The 23,050-nt window shown below is 38.8% G+C and overlaps 3 protein-coding genes across 18 annotated transcripts in view; all 3 read left to right on the top strand.

Annotated features, from left to right (window-relative positions):
* LOC117135236 (mucin-5AC) overlaps positions 1-9,390 on the top strand; it is a 28,174-nt gene extending 18,784 nt beyond the window's left edge. For 3 of the 16 annotated variants that reach the window (XM_033295364.1, XM_033295358.1, XM_033295360.1), the window contains 10 exons: positions 241-733; positions 857-903; positions 1,187-1,636; positions 2,236-5,109; positions 6,441-6,527; positions 6,583-6,776; positions 7,268-7,493; positions 7,863-8,300; positions 8,391-8,589; positions 8,658-9,390. In XM_033295364.1, coding sequence (XP_033151255.1) covers positions 241-733; positions 857-903; positions 1,187-1,636; positions 2,236-5,109; positions 6,441-6,527; positions 6,583-6,776; positions 7,268-7,493; positions 7,863-8,300; positions 8,391-8,589; positions 8,658-8,825 — 5,176 coding nt within the window. In that variant the 3' untranslated portion in view covers positions 8,826-9,390. Of the gene's footprint in view, positions 1-240; positions 734-856; positions 904-1,186; positions 1,637-2,235; positions 5,110-6,440; positions 6,528-6,582; positions 6,777-6,868; positions 7,186-7,267; positions 7,494-7,862; positions 8,301-8,390; positions 8,590-8,657 lie in introns of those variants that run through there. The other 13 variants (XM_033295365.1, XM_033295361.1, XM_033295367.1 and 10 more) reach the window with 9 other exon arrangements.
* A 649-nt stretch (positions 9,391-10,039) lies between these two features.
* On the top strand, positions 10,040-13,417 carry LOC117135240 (ionotropic receptor 21a). The gene is made up of 5 exons (XM_033295382.1): positions 10,040-10,622; positions 11,100-11,381; positions 11,437-12,316; positions 12,375-12,567; positions 12,631-13,417. Exons 1-5 carry the CDS (start codon positions 10,218-10,220, stop codon positions 13,397-13,399), a joined length of 2,529 nt encoding a protein of 842 aa, XP_033151273.1. The 5' UTR covers positions 10,040-10,217; the 3' UTR covers positions 13,400-13,417.
* Positions 13,418-13,912: 495 nt separating this feature from the next.
* On the top strand, positions 13,913-22,709 carry LOC117135814 (lethal(2) giant larvae protein). Its single transcript, XM_033296324.1, has 9 exons — positions 13,913-14,150; positions 15,232-15,391; positions 16,849-17,627; positions 17,686-18,877; positions 18,935-19,040; positions 19,607-20,249; positions 20,328-20,770; positions 21,032-21,140; positions 21,204-22,709. The coding sequence occupies exons 2-9, from the start codon at positions 15,308-15,310 to the stop codon at positions 21,331-21,333; spliced, it is 3,486 nt and encodes a 1,161-aa protein (XP_033152215.1). The 5' UTR covers positions 13,913-14,150; positions 15,232-15,307; the 3' UTR covers positions 21,334-22,709.
* Positions 22,710-23,050: the final 341 nt, after the last annotated feature.

Below are 23,050 nucleotides of genomic sequence, written 5' to 3'. Positions count from 1 at the left end.
TCTTGTGCTAATCGCTTTCAATTATTCATTTCATCTTCCATATTTTTTACTTATTGTTTTGTATAATTTTTCTTAAAATCTTATTTAACATATATCTTTCCTATTTACAAAAACCACCTGTCTCTCATTAATATACCCTATAACGTTTTGTGAATTTTTGCCAATGTATATAATTTTCGCTATTTATTCGACAACTCTACTCTCACAATCCATCAACAACAAAAACAACAACTTGAACAGAGTTGAGTCGCCTTCACCGTCATCGCTAGGGACACCGCAACCCGCTAATATATTTGTACAGCCCACGCCAGCAGCCCCGCCGCAACAGTCAGAGCCCAATCGTAACTACTACAATGCATCTACATTTAATCATGGGGGCAGCTACCAACCACAGCAGCAACACCAACAACAACAGTTACAACCAACACCATTCCAACAAGCGCAACCACAAGAACAACATCAGCAGCAGGCACAAGCCCCAACACATTCATATGACACATCCTATTATTCGGTTTACGACGACGATATCGATTTATATAGGGATCTAGAGTACCATCAGCAACAGTCACAGGAGCAGCAGAAACCACCTACGCCGCAGTATCAGTCGGCAGTTCGCCAACAGCAGGCCCACCCAACCTACCGTCCCTTAGAGCTCCCCGCCACTCCGAAGCCCCCCCCTTACGAAAACCAGCCAGCGTACAATACAGACTACGATGAGGATATTAATGGTCAGGTACAGACAAATTTATATTGGTATTTTTCATATTGTCACTTTTATATACCGTTTCTTTTCACAAAAAATATATATGTATACATATATAAATGCTAAGAATTTTATGTTTACCTGTCATTTTAGATTGAACAGGATAATGCGTACGATCAGCCAACACGTTCTCCTCAAAGGTAAGTAATTCCAATTGAATGCTTTGAGCCCGCGGAAATACTTAATTTAAAAAGCATTTTAAAAGAGATCATCCACGAAAAAACTCAATCCCAGAAAAACAGTCAGCCTTGCACGCATGGAAAGTTCCTGCAATAAGAAGTATCCCTTAGACCTCGTCCCGCAAAACTAGTTAGAACCCTACCAAGCGTAAAACTTTATATTCTCACTACACATGCATCAAAATTTCTACACAACCACAAAGCCAATACCTATACACCCAACCACAATACATTTATCTATCAGGGCAGAACATGTGGCCATACAAAAACTGGATACCCGAGCCAGCCACTCGAGCACTGTCACTCTAACAACGACAGCATCCCCACCGGAAGTACTCACATACTACGAAACGTTGACCACACCCTATGCTCCGAAGCGCGGGTCTAGCGACTACGCCTATGGGTCGGCAGAAGACAATGACCAGAGGGATCGTTTACTAACCGAAGTCAAGTCTAGGCCCCATACCGGTAGCGAAGACTTTGACCTAATTGCCAATGTTGTGGGTCATACCGACAAGAACACCGCGACTCCACCAACACGATCGCAAAAAACGAAATCGACACCGCCACATAACGGAAGCCAGAAGCCAGGAAGGAGTTCCAACACCACAACACATGCTGTTACGTTCACGCAGTCCTCAACAATAACAACCACATCCACATTTCCTCCAACGACAACAAAAAAACTTACAAGGTATTTTACCTATTCATTGGAATCGCTTCCTGAAACAACATCTGAACAAAAGTATCTCTGCCAGTCGCCTTTCTACGTAATCGCGGATCAGCCATAAACCGATTTTTATGAAGCTTGTAATATATCATATTTACAAACCACTTGCAGCTTAAAATTTTGGCTATCACACAGTTACACTAAGGGCAATGTTATGCATTTATCTACAGCGTCAGCGAAGTTACATCGGAACTTAAAACATTTTTATATACTCATTTTTTGCGTCGTGACAGGGATCTAAAGCTATGCTGACTGTTTAGACACTTGTTACTTTATTTTGGTTTTATTTCTCCTTCTAATATGATTAAGTACTCACATATATTGCATGACTATTCATAAGATAATGTTTAGGTGATCCGAAATATAGGTACGCATGAGCATGCTTCTATTCGTTAAATGCAGTTGTCTCAGATTATAGCCCAACCGAAAACGATAACCAAAACCCAAAATGTATTAAAAAATCTGAGAACCAAAAGGCTAGGCAAATAGGTGACTCTATACGTATTTAAATAAGTTACTAACACTCATGTGATTACTTATTCCAATACACGTCTCTTCAACAGCTCGAAAGCGCATGCAAATAAGCCATATAAACAACATATTCCCGAGTCAAAAACAACCACAAAAGCTTCCAGTACCTCTCACACGACCGCGACCAGCTCCACACCTTTTCCTAATCACCTTACTTATAATTCAAATCCTTTTCTCCAATCAAAACTACAACAAGTTGCTAAGTCGTTGGCAAGAGTAGTGCAAAGCAGTCAGCCTAGGATAAATTTCACTGGTTACCCACAAGCTCAAAACCTTTCAAACTCGCCCCAACAGTCCACAAGTTCGGAATCAGTTCCAGACCAAGATTCAGCTCGAATTACTTCCCTAATTCCCCCGCCCACCACCACGCAAAGGCCCCTGGTAAAGGACAACTCCGGTAATAGCAGCCCGGACAACGTTGAAAGTGCCTTTGAAAAGAGTCATACAATTAATCAGACGGTTGATCCGCCGAAGAGTCGCTCCTTTGAAACCACTACATCGTCAAAGTTCCTAGATTTTATTAATGCCGCAGCGTATGGTACAAGCCCGAGTGGCATTCGGCTGAATGAAGTGCCAGATAATCTTGTTAACAGGGATATTCCTTTTCGAGAAAATGACAACGCGTTCGATTCCAGCTCACGGAACACAGAACCACAGCCCAAACGTTTTCAGAAATACGTAGATTCTGATGTACCTCCACAAAGTTTCAAAGTTCCCACAAAGGGTGTAATGAGAGCACCAACAGAAGAAATGGAAAGCACAAGCACAAATCGACCAAGTAAGCCCCTACAATATAGTCTTCAAAGTGGATCAAAAGGTTTTAGCTTGCATATGGAGCCAATGATCACAAAGACGAAGAGTTTTTCCACCAGCACAACCACAACAAGCCCAACAACACTGGCTGACTTATTTCAGAAGTTCGTCGACATCAAACCTACAACATACGCTCCACCACTTCTCGTTTGGCGTAGTGGAAGGCCCATCATTCAACAAGCACATCATAGACCAACAGTCGCAACTTTCAGCACATCTACTAGTGTTACCGAAACTACATCTCCTCCTACAACTTCTAAAAATGTAGCTGAGTCTAGCAGCACTACCAGAGACATTACAACATCAAAATCTGCGGCGCAGCCTAGCCGAGAACAGGATTTTCTACCAAGAGCGGGTTATTTGCCCCGTTCCAATTATTTTAGGGAAAGTCCAAATCGAGTAACAGCCAACCCTGCTATGCATTTTGTCTCACCGTACAAGAGCCTAGAGAACTTGCTTCATGAAGATCGTCAGCACCACCATCATCAACTACGGACCACAACTAGACCCCGGTACACAAACGCTCCTGCCTTTTCGGAGTTCCTCCAGACTACGGCAAAGTCACGAAAGAATCTTTTTATGATGGCGTCTGTTAGAAACTCTAGTAAAGATGTTTTGGCCACGATGGAGACAGGAAACGCACGCAACTTTAGTGTCAGCGACGCTATACTAAGCACATTCAGTCCTCACCGTCCTGCTCCAAGTATGCTGCGAACCACTACCACGACTACAACAACTACTACCATGAAACCACCTCCTATAGAAATTACGTCGACTGAAGATTCAACAACCGTTTCTGCCATAATCGCTTCCTCTGCCATCCACATATCACAGTCCCCAAAGCCTGCCCGTGGGCGCTCTCGATACACGGCGGCCACTTTAAACAGTCTCGGGGACAGCGGGGACGAGCCCACGACTTATGCACCCAAGCTTAGATTGCTCGGAGGATATGATCCCATTCCGCTGCCTAAAACCAAGCCCCAACGAGTACAAGTGATCGGCAATCAGAGGTCTTTGTTAGGTGGGCCAACAGCTAAGCCACATGAAAAGTACAGGGCATTAGAGGACACATTTCAAGCCAAAGATCTCTCCATTGGCTCCAAAAATTTACTAAGCAAGTCGCTTAAACATAAACCAATCGAAAATGAAGCCAGCGTTTCGGACGAGCCAAGAGCCGAGGCTTTAATAAGCAAGCCTTTGGAGGACAGGCAACTAAATGGCATTAACGAAAAAGAAACTGCAATAGATTACAGCTCCACCGAACACGTGGTGGCAATAACAGAACGTCCAACTGTCAAGTTCCTTTACTCTAACAAATACCGACAGCAAACGGCGGAGCACACACTAGCAGATAGTCTTCAAAACTCCGGCTACATAACATCGCCTAACGGATCGTCACAGAAGTTCAGATCCCCCAACGTCCTTGAGCAACTGAGGCAATTTCTTTCCGGCAGTGACAGCAACAGCAATAGCGATGAGAGTGGGAATTCCCAATTCGTTAATGAGTATTCACTCCCCGAATTAAGGTCCGCTATCGGTGAAATCAAGAAACTGTACTTACCCACCGACCGGCCAGTAACGACCACTTTAAAATCTAGCACGACGACGTTGCATCCTAATACCACGCCTATTGCCACACTATTTCCAATCCGAACCAAGGGACTATCCGTTTTACCGTCTTTTAACATCGTGACCACTAATTCCACTTTAACAGAAAGAACTACGTCAAGCACTCCTGATTTTAGTACCCCTAGAACCCTCAAAACCCCTCCAGTTTCTCTAACTACCGTCCCCACTATTCCCACTGGTACAGCTACACCCTCCTCATTTGCACCGCACACTGCGCGCGCTTCGAGGGTGAATAATGATATTAAGTCGTCGATTGCTGCCGCTGCCCTAGGCCCTAGCACCTCAACCTATCAGCCATCAGTGTCAGCGGGTAAAACCCAAAAGTTCCAAATCGGCTTCGCTACCAACAATAAAAATCACCAACTCCAAAAAAGCAGCATCAACCATAATGGCCCCGCATCCTCAGCCTCCGTGAAGTGCTCCGATAGCACACTAAACGCCAAATGCAACGAAATCTCTTCAAGGTATAGATACCCGTATCAAGCAATCTTGCTTCTAAGTTCAGTCGATCTACTATCTTTTTGCTCTCTTTATTCCTTTATTAGAATCACCGTAATTTCGTTTTGAACACAACAAACCAAGCCCCAACACTGTACTGTTTTTATTGTACCGTTTTCAAGCTTTCTCTAGTCTCTCATACCACCCCCATCCACCCACCTCTAATTACGTATTTATAGTAACTCTTCCATTTGGTTGGTGTTGATTGTTGACTTCATCCTGTCAACAATACTCTTTGCTTAAAACCCAACACCTATTGAACAGTGTTCAATTAATGTACTTATATGTATACATATATTCAAAGGAGTAGTGTTCAATTTTACAGAAAATTACCCGGTGACATTATGCAAAGCACACAAGTTCTTACTACAATTTAACTGCTGGCTAAAATGTTGCAAATACTTTAGTAAATAAATTGTAGAAAGTTGTCATTATGAAATGCCGTCAACCGATCCCTGGTTATCTTTATATTTCTACAGGTGGTGGATAGTTAAGTATATCCCCAAAAATGTTTTTTGTTCTATCAAATCAATATTCTATCAAACAATCAAATGAGAACTAATAAGTTAAATATTAAAGAGATGCATATTTCTTTGTTTACATTTTTAATTTTTATGCAGAAAGGATATATAGATCATGTATCAGATACGGAATATTTAATTAATTGAAACATTTTCATATCGATAATCAAGGATAAAAAACTAATTCAAATTTTTCGCACATTTTACTGAGCATAAATTTAGTAAACGCTTGTGAGTTGTTACAAGGAAATAATAATTAGACCCCATAGTAAATCCTCTGGATAGTCTGCGCAATTGTCTTTAAGTATAGATCTCTACTGCTTAGATTTAAAATTTATACAATAAATAAATCAGACTAGGTGTGCAACTTATTGTGAATGATTAGCACAATTCTTCGGTCCTTACGCATAAAAAATACAATTATTTGTATTTCCTCAGTTTGTATTGTCGTTTGAAACGAAACACATTAGTATGTTATACAACTTTTTGGTTCTCACTATAGAAAAAGTTTAATGAATTGGGCTATTATATTATGTTGCTTTTGGCGGTGAAGGTGGTAAAAAGATAAAATTATTAGTTCGTAATGATTACTAACCACCATGTACTACCATTCAAACAGTTAATCTTGCGTTCATTAGTATCTCTTGTGTATTTGTGCAGCACAAATTAGTAAATGCCATTTAAATTTAAATTATATTTGAGTAGAGAAGCTTTGACCCTACCAGCTCAAACCTTTTCATAAAGAACTATATCGTATCGAATAAAACTTCATCTAGAAACAACAACAGGAACCGGGGCAGTGCCATGTACAGTAATCAGGATCGAGACTTAATATCCACTCCCAACCGCGGAACTCATCCTCCGTAAGGAATCGTCTAATATTTTGTTGCGCAATAAGATAACGTAAATTTTTTTAAGACGAACGCGGCCAACGCTTAAGCCATCGGGAATAATTGTATCAAAGGCTCAAGAGTTTGTGGATATATACCGTTACCCACCGTCCCGCCCTGACCCAATTTACCCACAGCCTACGCCAGATAAAACGGCAGCCAAATGCCGAAAGGACGTATGCCTTTTGCCTGACTGCTATTGCGGAGGAAAGGATATTCCTGGTAAGTACACGCCCAGATAGGTAGTTCACGATTTAGGGCAGAAACCATAGCTCTTATGCTAAATAATAACAATAATGCAAACCAATGTGTAGGCGGATTAAACGCCTCAGAGACCCCGCAATTCGTACTTATGACGTTTGATGATGCCGTCAATACCATTAATATTGATCTTTACGAGGAACTCTTTAATAATAAGTCGCGGAAAAATCCCAACGGTTGTTCTTGGCGCGGAACTTTTTACCTATCACATGAGTGGACGGACTACGTCATGGTACAGGATTTGTACTCACAAGGTCATGAAATGGCCTCCCACACCGTTTCGTAAGTTGCGTTAAACAGTGTTGCCATTTTCGAGGGTCTCATTCTCCTAAAGCGCCTCTTTATCACAGTCCACATCGGTATCTTGTTCTTTGCTAAAATGGTTGCTCGTTCTATATCCTTCTGCTATGATGTTCTTACTTTTTTCACCCACATTTCATCTACATTGTTAGGCGAGCTACCTGCTGAAAGCATTCCTCAGATCGTTCTCTTGACCTTTGACGATTCCGTTAATGACCTAAACAAGCAGTTGTACACGGATCTTTTTGAGAAAGGTCGCGTCAATCCAAACGGCTGTCCCATCACAGCCACTTTTTACGTTTCCCACGAGTGGACTGACTACAGTCAAGTGCAGAATCTTTACGCCGATGGACATGAAATGGCTTCGCATACAGTTTCGTAAGTAGATGGAACAAGTTTTTGACCCAGACAATGAAATACACAACAAAGTCAACAAGCAGAGGTATCGGCGAATCACGGTACTTACATATGTAGTCAATCACCTCTCATATCGAATCTAACAAAGAATAAATCCAAATCGCTTTGTTTACAAAATATAACACTTATTTATATACCCGTCATTTGGAAGGTGTGTAACATGTGGAAGGGAGCGTTTACCACTATCTCGTCTGTCTCTCTAACAGTCCGTATGAACGTCGAATCTTAATAAATATAAAAGGCGCACCGGGTATCGGATAGTCGAGTAAATCGACTATAGCGTTCTCACTTGCTAACAATAGAAATAACTGTAAAGGCATTGATCTACAGTCACAGCTTTGGCGAGCAGTTCTCCCAGAAGAAGTGGACTCGTGAAATTGCCGGACAGCGTGAGATCCTTGCTGCGTATGGCGGTGTCAAGATGTCGGATGTTCGAGGCATGCGTGCTCCTTTCCTGTCGGTGGGCGGAAACAAAATGTACAAAATGCTGTACGACTCAAACTTCACTTACGACTCTTCCATGCCTGTCTACGAGAACCGACCACCCTCCTGGCCCTACACGCTCGACTACAAGATATTCCACGACTGCATGATTCCGCCTTGCCCGACCCGTTCTTATCCTGGGGTTTGGCAGGTACCCATGGTCATGTGGCAGGACCTTAACGGAGGCCGCTGTTCTATGGGCGATGCCTGTTCCAACCCCAGTGATGCAGATGGAGTGACAAAAATGATTATGAAGAACTTTGAACGTCATTACACTACAAACAGGTAAACTACCTCCACTGAAACTATTAATTTAGGTTTAAATTTAAAACAATGCCCTATGGCTTATTAAATTTGTTCATCTATATATTTTAGAGCACCATTTGGCTTGTTTTACCACGCTGCATGGTTTACCCAGCCCCATCACAAAGAGGGCTTTATTAAATTTCTCGATGCCATCAATGCAATGCAAGATGTGTGGATTATAACCAACTGGCAAGCACTACAATGGGTGCGAGACCCTACACCGATATCACGCATCAACTCATTCCAACCATTTCAGTGCGATTATTCGGTAGGTGTTGATTAAGAATCTAGTTCAGGAAACCAATTAAAACCAAAAACCAATTGAATACCAACTAGGATCGGCCCAAACGCTGCAACAACCCAAAAGTGTGTAATTTGTGGCACAAATCCGGCGTCCGGTACATGAAAACGTGTCAGCCATGCCCCGACATTTACCCCTGGACTGGAAAATCTGGAATCCGATCTTCCCGAATCGATAATGAAGTTGAAGAGCCGGCGGCGTAAGACTGGAAATCGATAGTCTCGCGTTGACCATTTGCGGATGGACCATCAATAGGCAATAGGGAGACCTGACAATCCAAGATACTGAAATATAAAAGCGCTAAACATTTGAGCTCAAAATACGGAGTTCACTCGTTAAAATGTTTTCTAACAATTTCATAATTTTAGCAAATTCTTTAAAAGGAGCCTAGTTAAATTTTTGCAGCATGTTAATACAAATTATTTATTCCCTTTTGCACACTCCATACCATTCTGTATATTCCTATAGATATTTACGATACATTGATTATTCTCCAAGTTGCACACGCAATCGCTGCACGACCCTTGTAAACGTAAATCAATTAGGCATAGAACCGTATTCTAATAAGTACTAATAAAAGGCGTAATTGATGCACCGAGTCTTTGAAAATAATAAAATTACAAGTATGATTTGGATGCATCAAGTCCACAAACCAAGAGCGCATTTAGGTATTAGGCTAATTTAATTTTTTGTTTACATGTGATAAAGAGATACAGCTGAATTTATGTATTATTAGATTGGCACAAGCCTTCCCTTTCACCACTTAAACTGCGTACTTTTAATTAAAATATTGTCAAAGCCAAATTGGTATTGGGTTTGGGTGCGTTAAGATTATCCAGTGCGGTTTCAAGTTTAAGTTATTTTATTAGCGTGAGATAAAAATATCGAGCGCTAAATTTGTTTAATCGTAATGAATTATTTTTGAAATTAAAAGCGTTTAAAAGTTCAACAATAACGTTATATCCTTAGTCCTAACTAATGGATACGCAAAGGCAGTCGATTGAAGAAAATACAAAACGCAAAAAAGGGTAGATAAGTTGATTCCCAGAATTGAGACGGTCTCTGCAAATTAAATTATTTTATTTAGTTAAATGAAACGACATGCACGCCTGTCGATAACCATTCAATAATATGCGAAAGTATTAAGAGGATTTCACATCCAACAATTAAACATGGTGATTAAAGAGTGCAAGCGGGATAACTATTAGGGCACACAAAAAATAGAAAACTAAACTTAATGAGCAGGCGCGATAAATAAAAATATTAGAAATGCGAGTGAATTAAATATTCTGTGCTAGATTTTGTAACAATATAAATGTAACAATAAAATGTAATATTAAAATTTTAATTATTTTTCCAAGAATTGGACTATTTCTAAATACAGCAACAGAATTCTGATTCTGATTACAGCGACATGAAATATTTGCTGCAGGTGTTACAATTACCGTCCTTGCATTAACAACGATATTGAAACCTACATATATAATTATGGAGGTGATGAACCCTAGCGTGCAAGCTTTCAAACTATATAAGGGTATAAAAGGGCGAAAAGGCTCACAGCTGAAAACACATCGAACTCCAAACTTGCTCTCGATATGTCATATTATTGGATAGCTCTGGTCCTATTTACCGCGCAAGCCTTTTCAATTGAAGGGGATACATCTGCTAGTTATCAAGAGAAGTGTGTTAGCCGACGGCTTATCAACCATTATCAATTAAACAACGAAATTTTTGGTGTGGGAATGTGCGATGGTAATAATGAAAACGAGTTCCGTCAAAAACGCCGTATTGTTCCTACATTTCATGGCAATCCAAGGCCACGAGGTGAACTTTTGGCCAGTAAGTTTCACGTAAATTCCTATAACTTCAAGCAGACTAACTCATTGGTTGGGTTGGTTAACAAAATTGCCCAAGAGTACCTCAATAAATGCCCACCGGTCATATATTACGATAGCTTTGTGGAAAAATCTGACGGATTAATTCTAGAGAATTTGTTCAAGGTAAGCTCGCAAGAAGCAAGAGCACTAATACATAAGAACATTGCATTAAAAATGACAAATTAAGGTTATATAACGAGTTCACTAAATTGCTAATCTATATAGGTATTTATATGTAATCTGTACACCTTATGGACCCGAACTAGGCCATAGCCATATCAGGCATTATCGTACCCGTATAAGCTAAAGACATTCGTATTTAAATAGGTTTTCGCAGATATATTAAAGTTATGTACCATAAAATCATTAATTACATCACTTAACAAACAATCGCTGGGTCTTTGTTTTTGGAATGTTCTTAATCTTCTGGGATTTCGACGCTCATACGGACAGACGGACAAACAGAGATGGCTATATCGACTTGGCTATTGATCCTTATCAAGAATATATATACTTTGTATAGTCGGAAACGCTTCCTTGCACCTGTAACATTTATTTTAACGGGCAACGGGTATGATTAAAATATTATTTACTTTTCAGACAATTCCCATTACTTTCTACCACGGGGAAATCAATGCAGACTACGAAGCAAAAAATAAACGTTTCACGAGCCATATAGATAGCAATTGCAAGAGCTACATTCTTTTCCTTTCGGACCCATTAATGACGCGAAAGATTTTAGGCCCGCAAACTGAAAGTCGTGTAGTTCTTGTCTCAAGGTCCACCCAATGGAGACTTCGGGATTTTTTGTCTTCGGAGCTATCCTCAAACATAGTAAATTTACTAGTTATTGGCGAATCGCTCATGGCTGACCCGATGCGCGTGAGTATTAATTAATAGGGATACGTTTTTGTAATAAATATCGCGTTTCAAACAGGAGCGCCCATACGTACTCTACACCCACAAGCTCTATGCAGATGGACTTGGCTCAAACACTCCGGTAGTGCTAACCAGCTGGATAAAGGGAGCTTTGTCACGACCACATATAAATCTTTTTCCATCGAAATTTCAATTTGGTTTTTCGGGACACAGATTTCAAATTTCAGCCGCAAATCAGCCGCCGTTTATTTTTCGGATACGCACTTTAGATTCCTCAGGAATGGGCCAGTTGCGATGGGACGGAGTTGAATTTCGTCTGCTGACATTGATATCAAAGCGGTTAAACTTTTCGATAGATATCACTGAGACCCCAACACGGTCAAATACGCGAGGCGTTGTAGACGCCATCCAGGAACAGATTATAGAGAGAACAGTAGACATTGGTATGTCCGGTATATACATAACACAGGAACGGCTGATGGACTCAGCCATGTCGGTGGGACACTCACCCGATTGTGCAGCTTTCATAACACTTGCCTCGAAGGCCCTGCCAAAATACAGAGCCATCATGGGACCGTTCCAATGGCCAGTCTGGGTTGCTCTGATTTGCGTTTATCTCGGGGGAATATTTCCGATAGTTTTTACCGACCGTTTGACACTTAGCCATTTGATGGGTAATTGGGGTGAGGTAGAAAACATGTTCTGGTATGTATTCGGCATGTTCACAAACGCTTTCTCCTTTACCGGAAAATACTCGTGGAGCAACACGCGGAAAAATTCCACACGCCTCCTAATTGGAGCATATTGGCTCTTTACAATTATCATTACATCTTGCTACACAGGTTCCATCATAGCATTCGTAACGTTGCCAGCGTTTCCGGACACCGTTGACTCTGTGTTGGATCTGCTGGGTTTGTTCTTTCGCGTTGGAACCCTGAGTAAGAAAAGGTTAGTCTCGCTACATTTGTATATAATATTTGGACTTCTTACTTTAAGACAATGGTGGCTGGGAGACCTGGTTCCAGAACTCGACCCATATACCGACGTCTAGATTGTACAAGAAAATGGAGTTTGTCGGGTCCATAGATGAGGGTATTGGCAACGTTACCCAGAGCTTCTTTTGGAACTATGCCTTTCTTGGCTCAAAGGCTCAGCTTGAATACCTGGTGCAGTCAAATTTTTCAGATGAGTAAGATTGATCCTTTATTATTAATCTTTCCTTCTATCCACCATAAACGATATCCTCTTTCAGAAATATCTCCCGCCGATCGGCACTTCATTTGAGTGAAGAGTGTTTTGCTCTTTTTCAAATAGGCTTTCTGTTTCCCCTAGAGTCAGTGTATAAAATCAAAATCGACTCGATGATATTACTTGCCCAGCAAAGCGGTCTTATTGCAAAAATCAATAACGAGGTAAGCTGGGCCATGCAGCGATCGTCTTCAGGACGCCTGCTCCAGGCAAGTTCTTCAAATTCCTTACGTGAAATAATTCAGGAAGAGCGCCAATTGACTACAGCGGACACAGAAGGAATGTTCCTGCTCATGGCACTGGGCTACTTTTTAGGGGCCACAGCCCTAGTATCCGAGATCGTCGGTGGCATTACCAACAAGTGCCGCCAAATAATTAAGCGTTCCCGCAAGTCGGCCGCCTCCTCTTGGTCGTCGGGGTCAAGTGAGTCAATGCATCGCACTAATGCCGAGCAACTTTCCCATGATAAGCGAAAGGCCAATAGACGCCAGGCCGCTGAGGTTGCTCAAAAAATGAGTTTTGGAATGCGCGAGTTAAATCTTACCCGCGCAACGCTTCGGGAAATATACGGAAGCTACGGGGCACCTGGAATAGATCATGGTCAGCTGGACATCGTCCACGCAGAGTTTCCAAGCAGTTCTGCAAACTTAAATAGTATTGAAGACGAAGAATCTCAGGAAGCTATTCAATCTCTGCAGCGTTTAGACGAATTTATGGACCAGATGGATAACGATGGCAATCCTTCCTCACACACATTCCGTATTGACAATTAATCGCACATATTTTTAAACGCAAATACAAATTAATGACTTTGGTGCACTTGAAATTAAATGTATTAAAATAAAAAGTTTGATGGAACAACAAATTTTAATGTTTTTGGTATTTTGTAATGGAAAGTATGCGGCACTAAAAATGGTTTTTCTTTAACATGGATTAGACATGGTCACACTTTCCTACAAATCACAACATTGCGTTATAAATAAAGCACATCTAGTTTTGTGTTGAAAAAGTGGTTCACAATTTATAAAGCAGGTCATAGTAAAACACCGCTCGTTCCAAAAAATTCCGCGCATTTTCAAGCGACAGCAAAGGAATTGATACGGTGAATAATTACAAAAATTATTATTATGATTATATGAAACTTGGCGACCATAGCAAAAATTGTTATAAAAACAAATCTCAATTTATAGCGGAGTTTCACTCCCAAAGCGATGTTATCCACCCATTCCAGTCAGTCATGAAAAATATACGTTCTAAAAAATATATGATTTTTTTTATAGAGATACACGGGCACACTAGACCCACCGATCGCGACTTTGTGTGTGTTAAAAATGACGCTCATATCGTTTTGGGATGATAATATTGTTCACGTTTTATAAAACAGATACACGGTTAAGCTCTGACCGGTCGTATTATTATCTGTGTGTTCTTGGTTGATACGTTTGTCACGTTTTTAAAGCAACGACGTGAAGAACAGTGCGTGCGTTTCTTCACATACAAATACATACAAACATATGCATTGAGGTGAGTAAATAAAATAATTCAAGAAATTACTCGGCCACCGCCCTAACTGTACAAACGGAAATACATAAAGGTAAATTGCTCAACGGTATTACTGATTAGGCAATATATTTATATATCAAACTACTTTAATAAAGTATCCACAAGTATGTTCTTTGCATAAAGGCGTAGTCGGTGAGTCAGCCACGCCAACAGTCAGCAGTCGTCATTTTGCTGTCTGTCTAACACGCAATTTGTGTGTGTATATGTGAATAAACAGATACCGGTATGCAATTGCAAAGCTGTTCAACTGTAAAGATCGGAATGTACTCAAAATTAGGTCATCACCTTGTTATGGAGATACATTTGGGAAACAGTTGACTTACTTGGTATTGGTTATCAGCCAAAAAGCAAATGGTGATACGGTTTGGCGCCTCAGCTTACTCACGGATACATACCTATGTACATAAATGTATGTATACGGTACACAGTCTTAGATAAAATATTAGTACCGATCAGATAGCGTTTGCCTAAAACCCTTGTACATGTGTAAAGTTGTTTTTTGTCTATGTTTGAGAACCCCTTTATTACCTAATTCATTAATTATTATTAATTATATATTTATGAATTTTTAGCTTTAATAGTAACTAAATTGCTTAAACAAACTTCTTTGTTAAAAAAAAGATTTACAAATACAAATATTTGGTGTGCGACACAGCATTACTAGTTCATTAAAGGGAGGTACATGTGTACATACATACACACATACACATTGCGGAGAGTACAGATAGGTATTTGCATCCCATTTTTCCTAATGTATTGCCTACATGCAGCTCTCTGAAGTTCTATGAAAATAAGCACAACTAGTTTGGCAAGTCTTAGAAGCCAAGATCTGTCCACTGGCTTTAAGAATGTAGAACACTTTTTGTTAAACAAATTTGGATTAAATTATACCAGAATAAAATTATATATTATATAAAATAAATAAATAGTATTACTTACATTTAAATTCTCGGGTTTATTTATAAGATTGAAAAAATTTCCAATTACCTTTTTTATGTTTTACTTATTGAAAATGTGATTAATTTTTATTTATTATTTTCAGTTTAGAATAAATACGGCCACAATTAATATACATATTTATTCATCGAAACCAACCCACCACAAGAGCATAACCAATCATGTTAAAGTTTATCAGAGGAAAAGGGCAGCAGCCCAGTGCCGACAGACAACGCCTACAGAAGGACCTTTTTGCTTATCGTAAGGTACAACAGACAATTTTCTCTTTTCATTCTATTTTTTTTTTTTTTTTAATATTTATAGTCGATTAGTATTTTTTGTGGGGTGTCATTTATTTTGATCCTAGGTGATATAAACATTTTAATGGAACTTAGGAGAAGGCTTATAATTTATTAAGAATTAATAAATACATATCTCTTTTTCAATCTAGTGTTATGTTTTTTTCCTATGTGCATACTTTTGGGCATTTACATTTAGGTAAATTTTGTCCACCGCAACTACAAGTACGCCGCATCAACACAGTATTTTTTAGACTCGCGCCACAAAGCACCGCATCAAGAAATGATACGGTGCTTTTTTGCTCGTTTCTTTTGTGCACTCCTTCTATGCTGAGCCAAATATGAGCAGGTACGCACAGACATTGCGGTGGAAAACACCGCAACCGCATATTATGCGGTGTGAGTAACTCTGCTTTTTGAGCGAGTATACTTGTAGTCCTCAAATTAGGCACCGGTGCCGATTTCAGTTGTAAAATATGTATATTTGGAAATTACATACTTATAATTTTGTCCATTTCTTTTCAATATTTTCGAATATACCATATATGTTTCCCTATTACCATTAATAATTTAATAAATATATATAAAATTTTATAAGGAATATTTTCTATCCTATGTTAGTATAAACGTGTCATTAAACAAATAAAAGTAGGTCAGAGGTAATCGCCATCCAGCTCCAGAAAGAGGGTGGAGCTGATAAGATTGCATTTATGTGTTTTATGGGTTGGGTAAATGGTTTGGTTTCACAAATACCCTTATTTCAGGCACAAAAAAAGTATGTCATTGTTTAAGTACATAGATAGACGGCGAAAAAATGATAAGATTTTAAAGTCATAAGAAACTGCGTTATAAATCCAAATACACCTGCAATATGAATCAAACAAAACCACCTTATAACGAGATCTGATATCAACTTTTTTTTAACGAAAAGTGATTGAATTTATAAAAAATACAATTTATACAATTGGCGAAGATGTACCAAACATTTTTTAGATCAGGAAACCGCAGTAGATGTTTATTTCTTCGAAAATGTAAATATAGTATTATATATTTTATATTATATATATAATAGTATTATATATTTTATATTATATATATAATAGTATTATATATTTTATATTATATATATAAGAGACATACATAAGAGCAGCATTTACAGCTTTGGGTGCTTTATGAATTTAATTTAATTAATAAGTTGTTATCCAATGGGCACCATGTAATAGAGGTTTTTATTCCCGTTAATTGTAAAGTAAAATCCTATATTAGATTCGGTAAAAAGAGTGTAAATGGTTTAAGAAAGCGTTCCCGACTCTATAAAGTGGCAAACAATCTCACGATTTCTCAGATCTTGGGAACTGATAGAACTACAATGTTTTGAGTTCTTCCTTTTACAATTAAATATATCATATATTTTCTTCTTTTAGACGGCACAGCATGGCTTTCCTCATAAGCCTTCGGCTCTTGCGTATGATCCAGTTTTAAAACTTATGGCAATAGGGACGCAAACTGGGGCTTTAAAAGTTTTCGGTCAACCCGGAGTTGAATTGTACGGACAGCATACCTTGATGAACAATTCAGCATCGGAGCTTAATGTACAGTTACTTGAATGGGTGTATGGAACTGGTCGCATACTTTCGTTGACGGCAGCGAATCAATTAATTCTATGGGAGCCAGTTGGAACAGCGCTGCTGCCAATCAAAACGCTACCATTTGACGGAAAACTTAAAAAAGTTTCATCGCTGTGCTGTTCTTTTAGTAAGGATCTGCTATGGATTGGAACTGAAGGTGGAAACATCTATCAACTGGATTTACACACATTTACCATTAAGGAGCCTGTAATTTACCATGACGTTGTGCTAGAGCAGGTGCCACCAGCCTACAAGCTAAATCCTGGTGCAATTGAGTCAATCCGCCAACTTCCAAAGTCCCCTAGCAAACTTCTGGTTGCATACAATCGCGGCCTTTGCGTATTGTGGGATTTTGAAAGCGCCTCTGTCGAGCGAGCATACATAGCCCCCGGACATGGACAGAGCGTTGGTCTTACAGTAAACTTCGAAGGATCTGAATTTAGCTGGTATCATGCTGATGGTTCGTACGCCACTTGGAACATAGATAACCCAGAACCGCCAACAAATGTTAATTATGTGCCTTATGGACCTGATCCATGCAAGAGCATAAATCGACTGTACAAAGGCAAGCGAAGGTTAATATAAACTAAACTGAAAGTTTTTTAGGTGTGTACTAATTTTTCGTTCTCTTAGATCCAACGATGTAATTGTTTTTTCCGGCGGCATGCCAAGGTCAGCATATGGTGATCACAATTGTGTGTCCGTTCACGTCAGCGATGGACACAAAGTGTGTCTTGACTTTACGTCTAAAGTGATTGACTTCTTCGTAACCTATAACGATAATAGTGATGTCGCTGAAGTTCTTGTTGTACTACTTGAAGAGGAACTCTGCGCTTACGATCTTACTGACCCTAATATTTCTGCTATCAAAGCTCCATATCTTCATTCCGTCCATGCATCAGCTGTTACTTGCAATTACCTTGCTTCTGAAGTCGTACAGCCGGTATATGAAAGTATTTTACGAGCTGGGGATGAACAAGACATTGATTATAGCAATATTAGCTGGCCTATCACTGGCGGTACTCTCCCGGATAACTTAGAAGAATCTGTAGAAGAAGACGCGACTAAGCTTTACGAGATTTTGTTAACTGGTCACGAAGATGGTTCTGTTAAGTTTTGGGACTGCACTGGAGTGTTGCTTAAACCAATTTATAATTTTAAAACTAGCAGCATTTTTGGAAGTGAGTCAGATTTCCAAGATGACGCAGCTGCAGATATGAGTGCGGAACAAGTCGATGATGGAGAACCGCCATTTCGAAAATCAGGACTTTTTGATCCTTATTCAGACGATCCTCGTTTAGCAGTAAAGAAAATAGCATTCTGCCCAAAAACCGGTCAACTTATTGTTGGTGGCACAGCGGGCCAAATTGTTATAGCCGACTTTATAGACTTACCTGAAAAAGTATCTTTGAAATACAGCTCAATGAATTTGGTCAGCGATCGTGATGGATTTGTGTGGAAGGGTCATGATCAGTTAAATGTGCGATCGAACTTATTAGACGGAGAAGCGATTCCTACAACGGAACGTGCTGTAAATATATCGGGAGTGCTGCAAGTTTTGCCGCCAGCAAGCATTACATGCATGGCACTCGAAGCAAGTTGGGGACTAGTATCTGGTGGCACTGCGCACGGCTTAGTTCTCTTTGACTTTAAAAACTTTGTTCCAGTATTTCATCGCTGCACATTAAACCCAAATGATCTCACTGGAGCAGGAGAGCAGCTGTCTCGTCGAAAGTCTTTTAAGAAATCATTGAGGGAGTCATTTAGAAAGCTTCGTAAGGGTCGATCGACCAGGACCAACCACAGCAATCAGGTACCAACACCGGTAAGTAAGATAATATATACTCAACTATTGTTTTATATTAAATTAACAACTCAACAGCTGGAAGCACGACCCGTCGAGAGGCAAATAGAGGCGCGCTGTGCAGATGACGGGCTGGGATCCATGGTGCGATGTTTACTATTTGCCAAAACTTATGTTACTAATGGTAATCAACATGTTATATTGTTATTTGTTTTGGAGTAACGATAAAAAACGGTCACGAAAACATACTAAACATACAGGTTCTAAAAACATTGACGCAGCGCAAGTTTGTTGGCCCATGTTGTCACGCTCACAAACTGCCCAAATCTGCCAAGCCCACACTTTTAATAAATTTTTTGATTTTTGTATTAGTCTTGTAAATTTGTTTATCAATTTTCCAAAAACTTTTTGACACGCCTACAAACCGCCCACAATTTTTAAATTATTTCTATCGATATCCCAGAAAAATAATAAAAATGTCCTCTAGCTGAGTAATAGTAATGATAGTCGGGAACTTGACTATAACATTCTCTCTTGTTTTTGTTTCATTTAATATACTAGTTGTAAAACAATTATTAAATTAATTAAATCATAGTTTTTTTGTTTTCGCCATTTTTATCGATTTGGCAAATTTTGTTTTACAATTTCACCTAGCCTCCTACTAGTTGTGTAATGAGTGACTCGACTGTAGCGTCTATTTTTTGTTGTTGTGTATACATCTAATTTGTTGTATAATTTTTACATTTTCAGTCAACATAACGTCGCCAACCTTATGGTCAGCAACAAATGCCAGTACCGTCTCGGTTTTCCTTTTGCATTTGCCACCAGCGCAGACCGCTGCAACTTCCGTCCCGTCAGCAAGTGGAAATGCACCACCACAGATGCCTCGCCGAATTTCTGCGCAGCTTGCTAAAGAAATTCAATTAAAACATCGTGCTCCTGTGGTGGGTATTTCTATTTTCGATCAGGCGGGTAGCCCTGTCGATCAGCTGACCGCCGGTGAAAACGGTAGTCCACCGCATCGTGTTCTTATTGCTTCCGAGGAACAGTTTAAAGTATTTTCACTTCCGCAACTAAAGCCGATTAACAAATATAAGCTTACCGCTAACGAAGGTGCTCGGATTCGGCGCATCCATTTTGGTTCGTTTAGTTGTCGCATATCCTCAGACATACTGCAGAGTATGCACGGTTGTAGCCCAACTAAGTCCACGCGTTCATATGGAGATGGAGAGTCAGCTCCTAATATCAGTGGAAGCTTGGCTGTATGTCGTGGAGATGTATATAACGAAACAGCATTGATATGCTTAACGAATATGGGCGATATCATGGTTTTATCAGTACCTGAATTAAAAAGACAGCTGAATGCCGCAGCAGTGCGACGGGAAGATATTAAGTAAGTCATTGTCATTGTCATTGTCATACTGCTATTATTTTTATTTTTTGCACCTAATACTGTATTTTAATATTTCAGTGGAGTTTCGTCACTTTGCTTTACAAACTCAGGAGAAGCACTGTATATGATGTCTTCTTCTGAACTACAGCGTATTGCTTTAGCTACGTCCACAGTCGTGCAACCCACTGGCATTGTTCAAGTAGAACCATTAGAAAACGAAGAATCTGTGTTGGAAGAAAATGATGCAGAGAATAATAAGGAAACATACGCATGTGATGAAGTTGTGAATACACTTGAAGTTAAAGATCCACCAGGCATTTCAACATGCACAAGGCCTGCAGAGGAAAACGTTGATAGAAATAGTGTTCAGCAAGTCAATGGAGTCTACATTTCAAATTCACCTAATCAAGCTAACGAGACTATCAGCAGCTCTATTGGCGATATTACCGTTGATTCGGTGCGCGACCATTTAAATATGACGACAACCACGTTATGTTCTATTAATACAGAGGAAACCATTGGTGAGTAATCATTTATTCACTAACATTATTCGAGCTATTTCGATTTGTTATTGTGTACGTATCTACATTTAAATGTTTTCGTTCCGTTATTTTTTATTTTCGGCAATTTAGATCTAAATAAAAATTTAAATTTTAAAATTAGATATTAGGTATACCCCCAAAACAACTCTAAATGCTGATACTTTAATTATATCCAAATTATATATACCACATTATATCTGTACCTAACATTTTTTTTCGGTCATCCCCATAAAAATGTAGGTCGCCTATCTGTACTTAGCACGCAAACCAATAAAGCCACAACTACCGTAAACATGAGCGAAATTCCAAATATTAATATCTCTAATTTAGAGGACTTGGAATCGAAAAGGTGAGCTTCTACAAAAAACATTGACATAAACTTTAACGTACTAATATTTTTTTTACTTAACAGAAATACGACGGAAACGAGTACTAGTTCTGTTGTAATTAAATCTATAATTACAAACATATCTCACGAAAAAACCAACGGAGACAGCAAAGTAGGAACGCCAAAAACACCGCCAGAAGAAAGCCAATTTTAACATTGACAGAAGCCGTAACATACTAATTATTTTATTACTAAACAGAAATACGACGGAAACGAGTACTAGTCCTGTTGTAATTAAATCTATAATTACGAAAATATATCACGAAAAATCGAACGGAGGCAGCAAAATAGAAACGCCAAAAAAAAGCGCCCGAAAAAGCAAATTTTAATGAATTAAATTAAACGCGATTTACACACGAACAGAAATTACAGAATTATAATATAAGAAATTTATTTCTAATTTGGCTGAAGCGATATTGTTGTTCCAAAACCATATAATTATTTTTAATTTTACGCGACTGTTATATTATGGTAATGTTTTCATGTATTTTCTCGCAGTGACTTCATACCCGTTACCCGTAGAATGAAACGAAATATTATATTTGTAGAAAGGTGCAAGAGATAACACTGCCACCGAAACCGTAAAAAGGGCCCGCCCGCATTTTATAAATTTTATATTTAAATATGCTTTATTTTGGATTAATAATTCAAATTATATAGGAAAAATTTGGTTGTAAGGGTTAGCAATAGCGCTGGTGTCTTTCATTTCCGTTCGTTCGTATAAACGTTCAAACATTATAAAAATTGTCGTGCCCACATTTTTTAAATTTCTTTTATTTTCGGTTAAAATATTGTGATACAAAATAATGCCCTTACAAAATTAGGACAATAACAATTTGCTTTATTAAGATGAACGAATTAGGAGTACAAAAAATTGCCTGACGCAAGGATGGGGAGAAGAAAGACTTTCAAGTTCAAAAGAATTTCTTTGATCAAATCCTCAATAGGCAAACTACATAAAACTGGAAGTACGCATTCCCCTACACTTAAGTTTTCAAAAGCGTGTTTTGAAATAATTGTAAAATATTTAATAACATGAAAATACAAAGTTTTTAGCACGAATTTACATGTATGTAATTTTTTACTAATATGTCCGTTAAAAAGGTTACATTTTGTGAGTATCATCAATGTAATTTTTTCATTCAGGTGCAATTAAAAATATATGATTTTTATGAGTTTTAGAGGGAAGCAAATATGCCAATATGAGAAGTAGGTCAATGAGCCTTCACGTATTTAAGTACATAATGTAATTTAATTTTAGAAAGCTTACGGCTTTATCTTCAATTGTAGCGCGTTTAAGAATTCCTGAAGATTTGTAGTAACTTTTTTGTTCTTAGCTTTTTTTTGCATTTTACCCCCTGTGGAAGGTTTTAAAACATCGTCGAATTTTCATATATTTATACCCATTACTCGTATAGTAAAGGGGTATACTAGATTCGTTGAAAAGTATGTTACAGGCAGAAGGAAGCGTTTCCGACCACATAAAGTACATAATTAAGTATTTACCATAGGATTATTAATAAAAAAAAATTTATTTTATTAAAAAAAATGGTTTTACAATATTTTATGGAAGAACACCGATCTATTCAGTTGTAGGTGAAACTCAACTCCTAATTCTGACTTATTTTAAGATCACACCTCGATTTTAAGCTTTAGAGCTATATATGAGTGGTTTTCTAGAATGATCTTCGGTCTTCGTGACCATATGGTAAATGGTACATGAACATGGTACATTTCCATTCATAGTTGATTCAGACTTTTTTATGGCATTTGTTATGTCTTACTCACAGTGTGCTGTGCTGGTTATATGAATGGTGATGGTGTGAGACATGACATAGGATTATATATGTCACTCCCCCATTCGTTGAATT

Source organism: Drosophila mauritiana, chromosome 2L (assembly GCF_004382145.1).
Source record: "Drosophila mauritiana strain mau12 chromosome 2L, ASM438214v1, whole genome shotgun sequence".
Classification (NCBI taxonomy): Eukaryota; Metazoa; Arthropoda; class Insecta; order Diptera; family Drosophilidae; genus Drosophila; species Drosophila mauritiana.
The sequence above is the reverse complement of the archived record's forward strand: the minus strand, read 5'-3'. Positions and strand labels throughout refer to the sequence as shown.

Coding starts and splice junctions, on each gene's coding strand:
- LOC117135240 (XM_033295382.1), top strand. CDS start 10,218: ATGTCATATTATTGGATAGCTCTGGTCCTATTTACCGCGCAAGCCTTT. Junction 12,317..12,374: donor CTTTCGCGTTGGAACCCTGA/GTAAGAAAAGGT, acceptor TCTTACTTTAAG/ACAATGGTGGCTGGGAGACC. Junction 12,568..12,630: donor CAGTCAAATTTTTCAGATGA/GTAAGATTGATC, acceptor ATCCTCTTTCAG/AAATATCTCCCGCCGATCGG.
- LOC117135814 (XM_033296324.1), top strand. CDS start 15,308: ATGTTAAAGTTTATCAGAGGAAAAGGGCAGCAGCCCAGTGCCGACAGA. Junction 15,392..16,848: donor ACCTTTTTGCTTATCGTAAG/GTACAACAGACA, acceptor TTCTTCTTTTAG/ACGGCACAGCATGGCTTTCC. Junction 19,041..19,606: donor CAAAACTTATGTTACTAATG/GTAATCAACATG, acceptor TTACATTTTCAG/TCAACATAACGTCGCCAACC.